The sequence below is a fragment of the Centroberyx gerrardi genome, chromosome 11, assembly GCF_048128805.1.
Source record: "Centroberyx gerrardi isolate f3 chromosome 11, fCenGer3.hap1.cur.20231027, whole genome shotgun sequence".
Lineage (NCBI taxonomy): Eukaryota > Metazoa > Chordata > Actinopteri > Beryciformes > Berycidae > Centroberyx > Centroberyx gerrardi.
This window is the reverse complement of record NC_136007.1, coordinates 4,355,502-4,373,001: the sequence shown is the minus strand read 5'-3', so window position 1 is coordinate 4,373,001 and position 17,500 is coordinate 4,355,502. Positions and strand designations below refer to the sequence as shown.

The 17,500-nt window shown below is 43.1% G+C and overlaps 1 protein-coding gene across 2 annotated transcripts in view; it reads left to right on the top strand.

Annotated features, from left to right (window-relative positions):
- Window positions 1–17,500, top strand: part of dbn1 (drebrin 1) — a 135,679-nt gene that overhangs the window by 91,999 nt on the left and 26,180 nt on the right. For both annotated transcript variants that reach the window (XM_078286893.1, XM_071897392.2), the window contains exons 2-4: window positions 9,979–10,034; window positions 14,096–14,208; window positions 17,356–17,430. In XM_078286893.1, coding sequence (XP_078143019.1) covers window positions 9,979–10,034; window positions 14,096–14,208; window positions 17,356–17,430 — 244 coding nt within the window. The remainder of the gene's footprint in view (window positions 1–9,978; window positions 10,035–14,095; window positions 14,209–17,355; window positions 17,431–17,500) is intronic.

Sequence of the window (17,500 nt, the reverse complement as noted above, 5' to 3'; positions counted from 1 at the left end):
GAGATTCTTAATCTGAATGGGACTTCCTGTTTAAATATAAGTTAGATAAACCTTCAGTGTTTCAGATGGACAGATGTAGTCCATCAATCAATATCACTAAAATAAAGAGGCTTCAGTCTGTAATTTTGTCAATCAAGGACTTACTTCCTATCCTATATAGACCATTTATTCAAATTTTGTGCCATAAATCTTTTTGTAAAAGTATAGGTGTCACTATTTTCAATTGGTTGATATCTCATTTTAGAATGAAACTCTTCAGGTTATTGTAGAGTTTACCTGAGGACAGGTATTACAAACACATGTGTCTCACTTACATCATGAGATGAGCTGGTGTTTTAAAAAAAAACAAAAACACAAAGGCACTTTGAAGCCGTTCTGCTGTGAGGCTGCTGGGGTTTTAATCACATGAAGAGAGAGACACTATAGAGCTGCTGCTGGAATCATACATGTAATGTGTCTAATGGGCTTCATGTTTTCTGCATGTGTGTGTGTGTGTGTGTGTGTGTGTGTGTGTGTGTGTGTTTGTGCTGCATTGCAAATAGTAACATATGTGCGTCATGTTTCTGTGTGTATGCATGTGACCGCAAACTAAGCACTATAGGGGTAGAGGAAGGAGAAAAGAGGAAAGGATGGGAGAGGAAGAGAAAAGAGAAGAGGAGAGACAGTAAAAGAGGAGAGGAGGAAAGGAGAGGAGACGAGGGAAGGGAGGAGGAGAGGAGGCGTGAGGGCAGGAAAAGAGAAGAAGAGGAGAGAGAATGAAAGAGGAGAGGAGTGTTGAGTATTCAAAATGTTCAGGTCCATTAGAAGATGCAAACCCAAGTCCAAAGCACTAGGGGTGGAGGAAGAGGAGAGGAGAAAAGAGGAAAGGATGAGAGAGGAAGAGGAAAGAGGGGAGAAAAAGAGGAGAGACAGTAGAGGAGGAGAGGAGACGAGGGAAGGGAGGAGGAGAGGAGACATGAGGGCAGGAAAAGAGAAGAAAAGGGGAGAGAATGAAAGAGGAGAGGAGTGTTGAGTATTCAAAATGTTCAGGTCTATTAGAAGATGCAAACCCAAGTCCAAAGCACTAGGGGTAGAGGAAGAGGAGAGGAGAAAAGAGGAAAGGATGAGAGAGGAGGAAAGAGGAGAGGAAAAGAGAAGAGGAGAGGAGAGGAGAGGCGACGAGGGAAGGGAGGAGGAGAGGAGACGTGAGGGCAGGAAAAGAGAAGAAGAGGGGAGACAGTAAAAGAGGAGAGGAGGAGAGGAGATGAGGGAAGGGAGGAGGAGAGGAGATGTGAGGGCAGGAAAAGAGAAGAAGAGAGAGAATAAAAGAGGAGAGGAGTGTTGAGTATTCAAAATGTTCAGGTCCATTAGAAGATGCAAACCCAAGTCCAAAGCACTAGGGGTAGAGGAAGAGGAGAGGAGAAAAGAGGAAAGGATGAGAGAGGAGGAGGAAAGAGGAGAGGAAAAGAGAAGAGGAGAGGAGAGGCAACGAGGGAAGGGAGGAGGAGAGGAGACATGAGGGCAGGAAAAGAGAAGAAAAGGGGAGAGAATGAAAGAGGAGAGGAGTGTTGAGTATTCAAAATGTTCAGGTCTATTAGAAGATGCAAACCCAAGTCCAAAGCACTAGGGGTAGAGGAAGAGGAGAGGAGAAAAGAGGAAAGGATGAGAGAGGAGGAGGAAAGAGGGGAGAAAAAGAGAAGAGGAGGGGAGACAGTAGAAGAGAAGAGGAGACGAGGGAAGGGGGGAGGAGAGGAGATGTGAGGGCAGGAAAAGAGAAGAAGAGAGAGAATAAAAGAGGAGAGGAGTGTTGAGTATTCAAAATGTTCAGGTCCATTAGAAGATGCAAACCCAAGTCCAAACTAAGCACTAGGGGTAGAGGAAGAGGAGAGGAGAAAAGAGGAAAGGACGAGAGAGGAAGAGGAAAGAGAAGAGGAGAGACAGTAAAAGAGGAGAGGAGGAAAGGAGAGGAGACGAGGGAAGGGAGGAGGAGAGGAGACGTGAGGGCAGGAAAAGAGAAGAAGAGGGGAGAGAATGAAAGAGGAGAGGAGTGTTGAGTATTCAGAGTGTTCAGATCCATTAGAAGATGCAAACCCAAGTCCATTTGTCTAATGGAGTCTCTGAGCTGATCTAATCCCAGTCCATCTTGAATAATCTTCCTTATTAGCGGCTGTTGAGCAGCAGAAAACGAATTAAAAAGATGAAAGTCTCAGAAACAGTGATGATTATCAGCGACATTTTCCATTATTCTCAATACGAGGCACTTAGTTTGCTACTGTATTTTAACCATTTTAACCATAACCATTCATATGTAGATGCATTAACTCTTTCTCTCTGATTCATTATACCCCCCCACCCCCCCCACCCCCCCACCCCCCCCACCCCCCCACCCCCCACCCCCCTCCCATAGGCTTAAGGTGAGGAGCGATAAAGGAGTGATTTGAGTTTTTCCTATTTTTTTTACATTTTCCACCCCTTTAATGTTAATTGTGACAGTTTTTACATGCATGCACCAAGTTTAAAGATATTTTTTGTTTTTAGTGTTTTTCAGTTTTGCCAAATCTCTCAAGCTCATTCACTCCCATCCAATTCCAAACAGCATATAGAAACCAACTGGACACTTCTAATTCAGTCAGTAAAGGTAATCCATCACAATCGCTTTTCCAAAGTTGCATCAGAACGCTAAAATCAGGCTATGAACTTTTAAGTTAAGTTAAAGAAGTTCCAGTCACCGTTTCATATTAATGCGTCGCGTTCAGGAACACAGAGAGCCGAGAGGAGACAGCAGGGGGCGTCTGACTTTCGCTTTCTGCTTCTCCAAAATAAAACTTTGAACCATTAGCTAGGTCATAACGTGATCAAAACACTGGAAAACAATCCACAGTGATGTAAAACATTAAGGGAATGCAGTTAAATGAGCAAAAAAAAACCCAATTACGCTGAAATCAACCTTTAAAGGAAAATTCCCCCCTCGCATTCTCGTACCCTGTTAAATATCTTAAATCTGTGATGTTCAAAGCATTCCAGCAGTTAGAACAGCTTGGAATCAGCGCAGCAGTACATTGGCGTGTTGGTGTACATGCATTTCCGACATGCACGCACACACACACACACACACACACACACACCTACACACACACACGGTCAGCCATCCAGTGCTCCCGCCTCCTACTGCAAAAGAAAAGATTAGAGAGGGAAGCTGTTGTGCCACCTCCAGTCAAAACCGCTCCGGTGTTTCTTCCTGCACTTCAAACGCAGCGTGGGCGCACACACACACACACACACACACACACACACACACACACACTTTACTGTACTTTAATGGATGCACAAACGTACAGTAATTATACATACAAAAAACATACACGCTTACACACAAAGGTGCACACATACAGTACAGATGTAGATATACACATATACTTCCATATGTAAGCGCACACACACACACACACACACACACAACTAATCAGCGTTCTTTATGGCCATGTGTTGGTGCATTTAAATGAGCATGCTGGTGATAATGATGAGGAGCCTGTGGTGATGGAAAAGAGACCGCTAACCTCGCTTCCTTTCTTCTTCTTCTCCTCTCTTTTTGATCGCTGTGGATTTACATGGAGGCAGCATCAATCTCTGGAGCTGACTGTGTGTGTGTGTGTGTGTGTGTGTGTGTTATATTATATTGAGTGAAATATAAGCAGCTATAGCTATAGCCAGAATATGTTGGTGGCGTTGTTGTACAGTATGGGAAAAAAAATGATTTTCTAACTTTGAAGCTACTTAAGGGGAAATTTAAGGGCAAAATCAGGGTGCAAGGGGTTAAATTTACAATAGAGTAATGCATAAGGCTTTGTATTGGAGGGTTAGGGAGTATAGTGAGACAAAGGTGTGTGTGTGTGTGTGTGTGTGTGTGTGTGTAAGACTTCAGGAAATGTCTGGTTGCCCTAAACGCTTCCTAGAAGAGCTTTGTCCTGATTGGATATGCCGGGCCCATGGAGAGCCAATCGGATTAGTGCTGGGGGCAAGTGTGTGTGTGTGTGTGTGTGTGCGCGTGTGTGTGTGTGTGTGTGTGAGAGAGATCATCGATGACGCTCTGGAAATGACCTCCACACTTCTAAATGGAGATGAACTGATGCGATTCACCTCCTCTTCTCTTTTCTCCTCCTCTCCTTCTCTTCTTCTTCTGTTTTCTCCTTCCTCTCTCCCTTCATCCTTGTTCTCCTCAATAATCCACAGCCCTTCACTCTTCCCCTCCTCTCTCCTCCTCTCATAATACATCCTGCTCTTTCTCCTCCCATCCCCCCTTTCCTCTCTTTACCCCTTTCATTATCTCCTCTTTTATTGTCCTCTCTCTCTTTCCCTCTTCTCTCTTTTCTTTTCTTTTCCTCTCCTCTCCTCTCCTGATGATCACCTCCTCTCTCTTCCTCTTCCATGCTCAGCTGCATGCTCTCTCTCTCTCTCTCTCTCACACACACACACACACACACACACACACACACACAGAGCTGTTTCTAGGTCATGTGAGCCTTATATGAATAATAAACAGCTGTCTGCTTTAAAGAGAATTATTTATAGTGCCTCAAGTGAGGGACACTGCCTCACACGTGCACTCTCTCTCTCTCTCTATCTCTGTCACTCTCTCTCTCTCTCTATCTCTGTCACTCTCTCTCTCTATCACTCTCTCTCCCACTCTATCTCACTCACTTGTTCTCGTTCACTCTCTTTATCTCTTTTTAACCCTAACCCTCTTTTTATCCCCATCCCTGTTTCTCTCTCTCTCTCTCTCTCTCTCTCTCTCTCTCTCTCTCTCTCTCTCTCTCTCTTTGTTGTAATACTACTACTACTACTACTACTACTGCAATGCTACTAATACTACTGCTACTGCTACTACTGCTACTACTACTACTACTACTACTACTGCTACTACTACTACTGCTACTACTACTACTACTACTACTACTACTACTACTACTACTACTACTACTGCTGCTACTATTACTACTACTGCTACTACTACTAATACTACTGCTACTGCTACTACTACTACTACTGCTACTACTGCTACTACTACTACTACTGGTACTACTGCTACTATTACTGCTACTACTACTACTACTACTACTACTACTACTACTACTACTACTACTGCTACTACTACTACTACTGCTACTAATACTACTGCTACTGCTACTACTACTACTACTACTACTACTACTACTGCTGCTACTATTACTACTACTGCTACTACTACTAATACTACTGCTACTGCTACTACTACTACTACTACTACTACTATTATTACTACTACTTCTACTACAACTACTACTACTGCTGCTACTATTTTTTTGGTGTACTCATTTTCCCTCAGCCTGCCTCGTCTACTTCTACTTTTCTACTTCAGTTAGTGATTTCCTACATTTCCCAGAATGCCTTTCGACAACCCTCAGAGAACGGGCCTGAACTCATTGCATTCAGCTGTGGGTTATTTGTGTTGGTGAAGAGAGTGATGTTCACAGCCTCGTAAGAGCAAGAGAGCGAGAGTTTCTAGTCAAGAAAAAGTGAGAGTCACTCCCCTTGCTCAAACCCAACCTGTCTTGCTGCCGCATTGCATTCTGGTCTATTTCCTGCTCCTGTGGGTGAAGAAATTGGTCTCACTCTTTGCAAGCCCCCCCCTCCATTAGGAAAGAGAGACAGATTGAGAATGATGGAAGGATGGAGAAAGATAGTGAAGACAGGATGGATAAAGAGGGATAAAGAGAGACAGTCTGGCATTTAATCGATCTGAGATGACACCGTTTCAGTAATGTGATAGCGGAGAAATGCAGAGACAAAAAGTAAAATGGGTTTGGGTAGAAGAGAGTGACTCTGCAGAAACAGATTGGACGGAGGAGAAGATGAGGTCAGCAGGAAGTCAGACAGAGGCTAGACTAATGCCTCAGGCTGCAACACCATGAGGTCATCTGGACTAAGCTTGACTAGTAATCCCCGACACACACACACACACACACACACACACACACCAAAAAGCACACACACAAGTAAACACACAACAAAGGCACATGGAAGTCTACAAAGGCAAATGCACACACACAAAAAGCACACACACACTCACACACACACGCGCATACATGTGCACTCACATTTGAAAATCCATGTGCACAAGAGCAAACACACATCGACAAAATAAACACACACATTGAATAGTTATACACACACAAACACATACAGCATGCCTACACAATTACACCCAAGTACACACAAGCATATGATTGCACACACACACACACACACACACACACACACATTACATTCATTCATGTGCATGTAATCAGTTGGCAGTAGCTTGGGAATGAGCTTTAGTGCTGATTGAGAGTTTGGTGAAGAGTTTTGCATGACAGTTTTTTCATAATCTTCAATAATCTACAGTGCGCTGCGATCCTGTTATAATCTCCTGTATAAACCCTGATAGATTAAGGGGTAATTTCACTAACCTCAATCCCAGCATGCAGTTATAATACGTAGAGAAATCCATTTCGAATGCCTCCTCCTGGTGTTGGTTATCAGTTATCATGTATTTGATGGAGAGAGTGGGTCAGGCCGCACTTCTGCATCACACATCGAATCAGAAGAAACAGAAGAACGGGATGATCTCGTTGATACAACTTGGAAAAGTTCACGTTTAAAGGAGAATACCGGTGTTTTTTAACTTTGTGCCAATGGTCTAGTTTCCCCTCTCCTTTCCATTCTTCCTGGTTTGTCGTTTCTCTGCACACAGTCAGCATAGTTCCAGATATCAGCGCTCGTTTTCCTCCGGCAGAAGAAGCCGTTTGCTGCCGTTCATTCTTGTCCGGTATGAAAAAAACAAACTTCCACAGAGCGAGAGAATCCATCACAGGAAACATGAAGCCAAACTTTCTGTCGGGTGTTTTCATCTCAGCGCTGCGTTACGTTCCGCTCTGCTTCCCATCAGTCAGCTGACACCCACAAGGAAGAAATGAAGTCTCCTCCAGGAAATAATCCTCAGAAACACAAACTTTACTGTCACATCCATGTTTTGTTTTTTGTATTTATGGCGTCTTTGTTAGCCGGGACAGTAGTACATTTCAAGCTAGCTTTGACACTGTAAAGTTTGCATTTTAAAAACGACGCAAAATGCAAAAAGGAGTGAATCGTGTTAAAGAAAATCGAATGACATATGGCATCTATCGCGAAATGATCGGGGGAAATGTAAACTAGCTGTAGACTGACAAACAGGATGCCATCATCGGTGGATTCGCTGCCATGTGTGGGCGGCGCACAAACTGATCAATTAACGTCAGTTGACGAGTCAGGAGGAGTTGACGTGTGAAATTAGAGGTTTGTAGTTGTTTTGTCGTCTGATGTCAGCTGATGATGAGAGAAGTAAAAAGCACATTAATGGATCCAGTGACTGCAGTTATCAGCGGAGAGCAGCGTTAGAAACCTCTGCAGCATTTTACCATGATTGATAACGCTGGTTTATCTGGTCAGGTTCTGTGTGTGTGTGTGTGTGTGTGTGTGTGTATGTGTGTGTGTGTATGTGTGTGATGGTAAGCAGATTACTTGGTTTGATTAATGACTGTGGGAACTCTGTCTCTGCCCGGATTAGAATAGCACTGACACTTTGAGGATGACATAAGTGCGCCGACACACACACACACACACACACACACACAAATCTCACATTCAACTGTTTAACTCATTATTAACTCTCTCTCTCTCTTGGTCTTTGCCCCACAAATGTCTTTCTCCACTGTAAGAACCTCAACCCATACGTATACATAAAATGCCTAATATGCGTAAAATAGATATGAAATGCAGTTGTATACGCGGTCACATGCACACTCACGTGCACACCCCCCCCCTCTGGCTTGGCTGGGGGGGGGGAGTGCAGGTGACAGGGATTACAGTTTACCCGACATTTCCTGATGAAACACTTTGACCTGCTGGAAGCTTCGGTGGCAGTGAGGTGGAGCGAACTTCCTCTTCGCTCCCTTGGACCGCCCGCATCGCTCATTTTCCTGTCATGTTTGCCTCCTTCTGCAGTTTGTAATGTGGGAGTGGGAGATATATCCAAGCTACAAAACTTCCCAAATGTTCTACTTCCACTAGGAGGCGGAAGTGAACGCTTTTTCTCCAGGCAGCAGTTTGTGTTTACCGTAAATCCGATGTGACGTGAATGCAGCGTTAGTTTTATGCATTTATCCTGCGTTTATCCTGCAAGAGCGCTGCAGACGAGTAGTTCTCGAGCATTAAAAAGAAGGTATTTTTTGGGTAATGAAGTATTAACTCATTCGCACAACATGCTATCGTGTGCATGACTCTTAAAACATGCACTCGCCGTTCTCATGCTCGAATAAAAAGCATGAGAATAGATAGAAAATGTGCATGTGTCATAAGTCAAAGGAGTTTTCTTCTGTCTACATCTGGTTTACATTTACTCTGATCATTTTGCAATGCATGCTGAATCGCTTTTAAAATACACACTTTAGCTTGAAATGAACTGCTGTCCGGCTAACAAAGCTGGCCTGAATAAAAAGCCGTGGATGTGACAGTAAAGTGTTTTTGAGGATTATTTCCTGGAGGAGACTTCATTTCTTCCAGTGGCTGTCAGCTGACTGACAGGAAGGAGAGCAGAAATGTAGAAGAAGTGTAGAAATGTAGTAGAAGGCAGAAATGTTTTTGTCGATGCAGAAATTATGCGATAAATAGCAATGGAAACGTATTTATAGACTGAATAATGATGTAGGCTTGGCATGGCGAGGGTTCAGCTTCTTTACAGAACATTGAAAAGTGGCTTTGGACCTTCGTGGTTGTATGGTCATTACTTGGTGCATTACTGTAATATTGACAAGTGCATTTCTTTGTTTTCGTCTCTGGATGAAAGCATAAAACGTTAAGGAACCATGGCAACTTGTCCAAAAAATCTTTCCATTATTCATGTGGATGTGGTTTTATGACATTCAGGAAGTCAACCCAGCTGATGGAAAGCACTTAATTCGCATTTCACTCTTTGCAGCATTTCAGAAGTTTGCATATAAATTGTCTTGGCTCTCGGATGGAAGCTGAGCTCCTGTGTGGAGTTTGTTGCCTCAGTAATGATCAGCGGCTCTGAGTTTTGTTACGGGAATCGATCCCTGTCGTCCCTCGTCTCTCCATATTGCCGGTGTTTCTCCTCGTCTCCCCGGCGGTCTGCAGGGAGCCGGACTGTTGCTTCTCACTTCCTGTCAGTTTGTCTCAGCATCATCTGCTCTGCCGAGCCGCCATGTTGGAAATCATTCAGACCTTTGACTCTCTCCTGTCTCTCCTCTCCCTTCCTCTGCCTTAACTCTCTGTTTCTCTTTCTCTCTCTTCTTCTGTGGCTCTTCCTTTCTCTTTCTTTCATCATCCTTTCGCTTCTCCTCTGCTCCATCTTCCATCTCTTTCTCGCTTGTCTTCTCTGTCTTTCATTTTGTCTTTTCTCTTGCTTTCTTCCTTCCTCTGTCTCTGTCGCTCACTGTCGTCATTCCTCTTTTTATCTCGCTCACTATCCGTCTTTCTTTGTTCCTCCCACACTGTTTTATGTCTCTCTCTCTCTCTCTCTCTCTCTCTCTCTGCTCTCTCTCTCTCCGCTCCTCCGTCTCTTCTTTGATAAAAGAGTGAGATGGCTCCCTGTCCAGCTAGTGGAAAGATTATCCTCAAATCAAAGGATTAAGCAGTCCAGACAGCCAGTCAAAGCAGTCAGGTGTGTGTGTGTGTGTGTGTGTGTGTGTGTGTGTGTGTGTTATAGATAAGGAGGCACCTATTGCTCACTCAGCCGTCCTGGTGGCAGATCCCCAAGGTTTCTTCCCTTTATTTTTCCTTTTAAGGTTTTTCTTGTCTCGTCTCCACTGAGGCTCTGAATGAGATGAACATCAAATCAGACGATGCTGTAACTCTATGCTATGTGATGTCTCTCTGACCGACTCTCTCTCTCTCTCTCTCTCTCTCTCTCTCTCTCTCTAACAGGGCCTTGTACACATATGAGGGGGATGGTAATGATCTGACACTGTCAGCATCGGGGGGTAAGTCTCTTCCTTTTATACACTAATCTGTTCTGCCATTTGTTCTTCCTTCCTTGCTTCCTTCTATATGGAGGCCCATTAAGGACATATATTCATATATTTTATTTACACCATTTTCCTGTGATAACGAGTCAATTTTTTGACTTCCTGACGAAGGCTTGATGCCAAAACGCGTCAAAGTTTGTTTTTAAAGTCTAATATGACCATGCCATGACAATAAAGGCATTTTAATTGATTTAAAGAGAGTGCCTTGGAGTTTTTTTGTATTTTTGTGTCAACGAGTCTATTTTCTTTGTTTTGTAGATATTATTTATGTCATTAACTGCAGATAACGAGAAAACAAAACTTTTTTCCAAGACAATGAATTAATTTATATTGTTCCTTGAGATTCCCAACTCTTGACATTGTCACACTTGACATGATGACCTGCCGAACATTAACAGGCAGGCCGACTGCAACACTTGGGTTTTGAATAATATGTTTTCCTTTAGGATGTTGGAAAATTATCTCATTATCCTACGAAAACAGTTTTGTTATCCCGAGGTAATGAGAGACCTCAAGATAAATTTCTCATTATCTCGGGAAAACAAAAACTGTTTTCTTGAGATAACGAGACACTTTTCTGCGTAGTGTCCAAAACCCAAATGTTGCAGTAGATAGATCTCAAGGTCATTTTCTCATTATCTCGAGAAAACTATTTTCCTATCCCAAGATGATGAAAAAAAATTTGCCCGAAAAAATGAGAAAATTATCTTGAGATCTCTGGGAAAAATTATAGCATTTTCTCATTATCTCGGGAAAACAAAATGTTTTATCTCGAGATAATGACATAAATAATTGTTATCACAGGAAAGCGACGTAAATAATATGTATGAAAATATGTCCTCAATGGGCTTCCGTACTTCTATGCTTCCTCCTCCACCTTTCGTTCCCTCCCAAGGAAGCAAATCTATCGTCCCGTGAATTCATCACTGGCGCGATTCCCCCCAAATATGACATCTTTCTCTTCTCGCTGCTTTTGATTAGATTTGATGAAAACGTCTGCCTCCCGCCTCTCGTCCCGACAGCGTTTCACGTCTTAATACGCTGTTTGGAGATGGGTGGAACGAGCCTGTAATTTGATGCCAGTGTGACTGTAGAGCCGATGCGTCCTGCTGGGTTCCTCCTCCTTCCTCCTCCGCTGCGGAGAGAAATGAGGAGTTTTTGTCTCAGATTGTTATTGAGCCGTTAGAGAGTTGGGTTCATTATTACTCTGCTTAATGGCACACTGTGTGATCATTATGGCTTTATGAAACTCTTCCATATCTGATGCAGACGCACACACACACACACACACACACACACACACCAGGGTTTTCCCCCAAACTGTAAACGATAGAAAAACGTCCGCACTCAGGTAGTCTGTATTTATGACAGTATTTAATTTGCACAGCAGCAACAGCCTTCCTCAGCGTTTCTGTTTCCCTAGTGGGACTGTCCCATATTTCTAAACAAGGGTCCTCAATTATCAATCAAGCAGAAACCATGCTTAGATCAGGATAAACATAAGAGAATACAACAAACATATTTACATATATACAGACTTAAGTATGAACAAAACGTGGCTGACGTTCTTCTGCAGGTTATAGATCTGTTCTCTCCATTGCCAGCAATGTTAAAATGTCAACTTTCTGTCTCCTCCTCTGTCTGTGATCGCTGATTTAGTGTTTCAGCATGGTGTGTAACACAATACAGGAGTTTTCACTGACAGATCTTTCTGTTTCTGTTGTCAGACGACTGCAAGACTGTAAAAAAGTGATTTGATGGAGGGTCACAAAAATGCTAACAGACCAGAAATTGTCATTAGCCTCGGTTAGCCTGTTAGTATTTTATGACTCTCGATCAAATCACTTTTTTATAGCGGTGCAGTCGAGGAACAGTGCAGCGTGTGTTGGCTTTTCTTCATCATGCAGTCTGTCTGTGTTTTCTGTAAATGTGAATTTGTCATCAAATTCTGTCCCAAGATATTTGTAAGTACGGATAAACTCCGCTAGTTCCCCATAAATAACTCACTCTGAGTACTTACCAGCTGTTCAGTTAGAATTCATAACAATTTATTCCGTCTTTATAATATTCACGTCAAGGAATTAATCTAAATTCATCTAAAACAAGTCCATGTTCCTGCCCATGTGGTTCTGCTGCGAGGTTTAAGAATGAATTGTCTTCAGTGCTAATAGCTGCAGGACAGATGCATGAACAGTGACTTCTGCCAGCGATGGCCGCCGCCGTGCAGTGATGTGAAGTTTTCCCCGAGAGAGACGTGAATATCTCAACGCCCCCATTAATGAACTGTAAACCCTAGAGGACTCTGCCTGCCTCTTCAGATTAGAACAAGTAGACTACAGCCGTGTGCGTGTGTTTGTATATGTATGTGTGTGTGTGGAGGGGGCGGGGTTTGCGCTGCAGCGTTGCAGCCTCCAGCTCTCCAGACATCTAAGGCAGCATTTGCTCTGAGATGGCTGGACTAGACACTTAATCTAAGGCTTTAAAGCAGCGGGCCGGCTCGTGTCACTGCTCATCTCGCCTTGCAAGGCTGCAGGCGGGGCGACACCCGTACCGCCATCCAGTCCTGAATACCAAACCGATTCATTACTGCTGGTGAATGATACAGATCTTAAAGGAATAGTTCACCCAAAAATGAAAATCCTGTCATCATCTACTCACCCTCATGCCAGTTGAAACACAGGTGAAGTTTGTCCATATAACACACAGGGAGGCTGCCAGCATAACTCCATAGCAGCCTTCTCCAAAACAGCTGAAGTCAATGGGGACCGGTTCTTCAGAGCTCCAAAAAGACCTACAGTATATTTACACCATAATTTAGTGCAAATCTTAACTACAGCTGATTGATTTGCAACAAATAATGGTGTATAGGTCTTTCTATTCACAGTGTGATTGTTTGGCTGTTTTTGTTTTGGAACTCTAGAGCGGTGGTTCTCAACGTGGGGTCCGGGGACCACCAGGGGTCCTCGAGGGGCTTCCAGGGGGTCCCCAGAAAATTGATGAATTGTTAAACTTCAGCATTATTTAATTTACAAGAAGTTAACACAATTAGAGAATGTAGAAGAATGACTATTTTGATCATAGTTTCCGTGTTATCTCTCTACCTACAATACAGATAGACTTGGAATTCTGGACAAAATCATATCTAGCAATAAAAATATTCTCAGATTTGGGGCTGAGAGGCAAAATCTCATCAAATGGGGGTCCGTGGCTTTAATGTGGACTAAATTAGGGGTCCTTGATATGAAAAAGGTTGAGAATCACTGCTCTAAAGAACAGGTCCCCATTGACTTCAGTTGTTTTGGAGAAGGCTGCTACGAAGTTGTGCTGGCAACCTCCCTGTGTGTTATATGGACTAGCAAATTTCACCTGTGTTTCATTTGGCACGAGGGTGAGTAGATGATGACAGAATTTTCATTTTTGGGTGAACTATTCCTTTAATTCATTTGGGAGTCATTTGTCAAAAACGGGTGAGATAATATGTTTTTTCTTCATCTGAGAGATCTGACTTCAATTCTCCAACTTGCTGTTTGTTTTTTTTTAAATTTTAAGTTGAATTGATTTCTTGACCCTGCAAACATCCCCAAGTCACTGTTTTTTTCATAGTTATGGCAAAAAAAAAAATCATCCATTGGCAGAAATCCCAGATCTGGATCACCACCAAAATCGAATTAGTTGTTCTTTGGCCCGAGGCAGATCTGTCCACCAAATATCATGGAAATCTGTTTTTGCAATATCCTGCTGACAGACAGACAAACAAACAAACGGATTATCATTATTATCATTATTAGATTACCCATACCATTAATCAGTACTGGTGCGTCCCAAGCTCCCGTCATTTTTTGGAGGCTTTCAGTATAAGTTGTGTACCACTGAAATCATGAATTTGTATTTTATTCCTATGTCAAAGACAGTCTAATCAGTATTTGTAGAAATGAACAAAGCAAGAAACCAGAGAACTAAGACATGAATTTGACTCTGCTGTAGGAATCGTCTAATGAAGTCTTGATGTTTTCCAGGTGGGGGTCTGGCGGAGATCACACTGACCTTTGACAACGCCATGGTGATGTACGGCTTCTGCAGCCTGAAGGAAGCCACCGCCGCTCTGCCGCGCTACATCCTCATCAACTGGGTGAGTCTGTGGGACGCGGGACGGAGACGGGAGGGGCGGGGAACACGGTGGTGAAGGTGTAAAGATTTAGAGGCGGCATTTGTGGGTGTCGGCCGCCCGACGGGAAGCAGAGCGGAGCGTAACGCGGCGCTGAGACGAAAACACTCGACTCAGTGAAATAAGGAAAGCAGAAAGTTTGGCTTCATGTTGATGTGATGGATTCTCTCGCTCTGTGGAAGTTGATTTTTTTCATACCGGACAAGAATGAATGGCAGCAAATGAGCGCTGATATCTCCAACTATGCTGACTGTGTGCAGAGAAACGACAAACCAGGAAGAATGGAAAGGAGAGGGGAAACTAGACCATTGGCACAAAGTTAAAAAAACACCGGTATTCTCCTTTAATACCAAGTAGTGAACATACAGAGAAAAAACAGGAGGAAACAAGAAAGATCGCTAGCTAACTTTCTGCTTACCACAGGAGTTTGTATAGCAGCCTTATGGGAATTATGAGCAAAGTTTGACCAATCAGATTGCTTGGCTGATTGTATAATGCGTGATGTAATTTCATATTTTATATAAAAAAGAAGTGAGGAACCCACACCGAGGCTCAGGATGAAACGACAGAAAAGCAACGACGTTTCTGTTTACACCGTCGTCAGTTTGTTCATAAACCAAAATGAAATGTTTTTGTTCTCACACCTTTTTGTTGTTGCACTACTTTCTGTTTATCTACTTCAGAATCAGAATCAGGTTTATTGCCAAGTTAGTTTTCACAATACAAGGAATTTGCCTTGTATGTAGGTGCATACAATAAACATGGAGAAAAATAAGAAAGTAGAAGTAAAAAACACAAAAAAAGTCAAGAACATAAATATAAAAAACAAAAATAGAGATATTTACAATACAGAATACGAAAAAATATAATAAAAAATGTGCAATATATCTGCTTTTAAAGTGAAATGAATGATAATTGTGTTATTGGAATATATATGGACTTGGAGCGCAGACGCACTGCCATCCTCTCTTACTGTACAGTTTAGACGTTTCACAGTGAGAGAGCGGGTCGGCTGCTTTGTGTCTTCAAGGAAATTTAGACCAGAAACAAGGATTTCGACAGACAGTATTTGCAGTCACAGGGATTGAACCTGCGATCTTTCCGTTCTCGCTGCCTGCCGCCCATCCCACTGACTGGAAAGGCGATGCGGAGTCGCCACGCTGGAGAAGTTTTAGGCGGCATTTAATTAGTGAAGAAAAGGAAATGTAACAGTCAGAGAGGGAAATGAATAATTTCCGACTCTCCTGCGAGGGCCAAGAGCTTCTTTCCACCGCTGTCAGCGTCTCCCGCCGTGAGATTTAGAAGCATTTAGACCGAGGCCGAGCGCATGTGAAAGCATTTACACTTCAGTTTAGTGAGTGCGGATGTTGCTTTTTGTTCCTGACAACGCTGAGCTCGGCCTGCGAGAAATTGCCACAGTGCATCTCTGCATAATGGCAAAGAGAATGAGAGAGGGATATAGTAGACAGAGAGCGGGAGATGAAGTGAGGGAGTGGAGAGAGAGAGAGAGAGAGAGGAAATGAAAAGAGAAAGAGAGAGGTAGAATGAAAACGGACAGAAAGCGATAGGCCGAGAGATCCGGTGTTTGTACAGTGAATCGAGACTGGCAGCGAGTCCAGAGAGAGAGAGAGAGAGAGGAGAGAGAGAGAGAGAGAGACAGAGAGAGAGACAGAGAGAGAGAGAGAGAGAGAGAGAGACGGGGGAGAGAGAGGAGAGAGAGAGGAGAGAGAGACAGAGAGAGAGGCCCTTTTTAACTGGGAATTGTTCATTTCGCTACTGATAATTGTGATAGATTTTGTGATCAGAGAGAGAGAGAGGGCAATGGCAAAAGAAAGAGGAAAAAGAGAGAATTAAAAAATGAGGAAGAAAGACGATCAAAGGAGGGAAGATGGAGTCAGAGAGAGAGAGAGGTAGAGAAATAGAGGGGGAGACAGAGAAAAACAGTGAGGGAAAGAGAGAGAGAGAGAGAGAGAGGAATGAAGAGACCAAGAGACACTTTGTGTTTATACACTAAAATGAGGCTGGCAGGAAGCCCTTTCCTCCATTATTGAAATGCTCCGTCCTGATCTTATCACACAGCAGCTTCAACAGACTGAAATGGACCAAAAAGTACCAAAAATACACCAAAAAGTACTAAACTGCACCCAAAATGTAATTTTACCATCTGAACATTCAGAGCTCTCTTTCTCTCTCGCTCTCTGACACACACACACACACACACACTTATCATTAAGAGGTAAATTGCCATCAATTCAGAGGAGAAGGCACCATTTTCTTCCGTTTTTTTCTCTGTAAGTGGTGCCTGCTGGATTGGTATTGTATTGATCTGAATAGGCCGTGATTACTACAGCTGGTGTAATTGATCCTGTTGTAATACAGGATGAAGTGTTTCACAACTCCAAATGGGGAAAGGGGAAATTTCTCTGCGCTACACTCACATGAGTCTGATCACTTGACTTGAAAAATAAGCAGCAAAACTGGCGACGTGCAAGCAGGTGTGATGAAAGCAACAGAAAGCAGCAGGAAGACAGAGCAGCCATTGTGATTCCTGGTTTCAGTTTCTTTCCAGCATCTGTCCAGCATGTCTGATCTGCAGTTTTGTCTTACTTGACTTCTTTTTTTAAGGTGAGGAATGATGATACAATGTGGGATACCTGATGACTTGAAACTCTGCATTTATACACTTTTTTTTATGCAAATGTTTTCAAATACTCGGTGGGGGTGGAAATGAACCAGCGCCTCGATAGAGTCCAGCTTTCGCCTTACTGCAGTTGAAAAAACTCAGCCTGAACTCCTGAAGTTTTTTGAAATATGCCTTAAAATCTGTCTTAAAATACAAATATGTAAAAAAAAAAGTGACAGAATTCTGTGTTCCCAGAAACTGTGACTGCGCTCATTTCACAAAATTTTATGAGATCTAGTTGAAAAATCTCTCTTGTCCTCATTTTGTCCATCTGGCTCCGTTCCCTCAAATGCACACTTTTTTTTTTTATCCATGTTGGGTCTGATGGCAGGATAAGGCCTTGACAGTTTGAAGCTGTAATAATAATCCTACTCTCTTCCTCCCCCCCCCCCCCCCCGTCCTATCTCCTCCTCCTCCCCCCCCTCCAGGTTGGGGAAGACGTGCCGGATGCCAGGAAGTGTGCCTGTGCCAGCCATGTTGCCACCATCGCAGAGTTCTTCCAGGTCAGACCCTCACTGTCTCTGCCGCCTGTCTGGGGAAGACTCCTGAAAAACACAAATATTTCCATCCTCG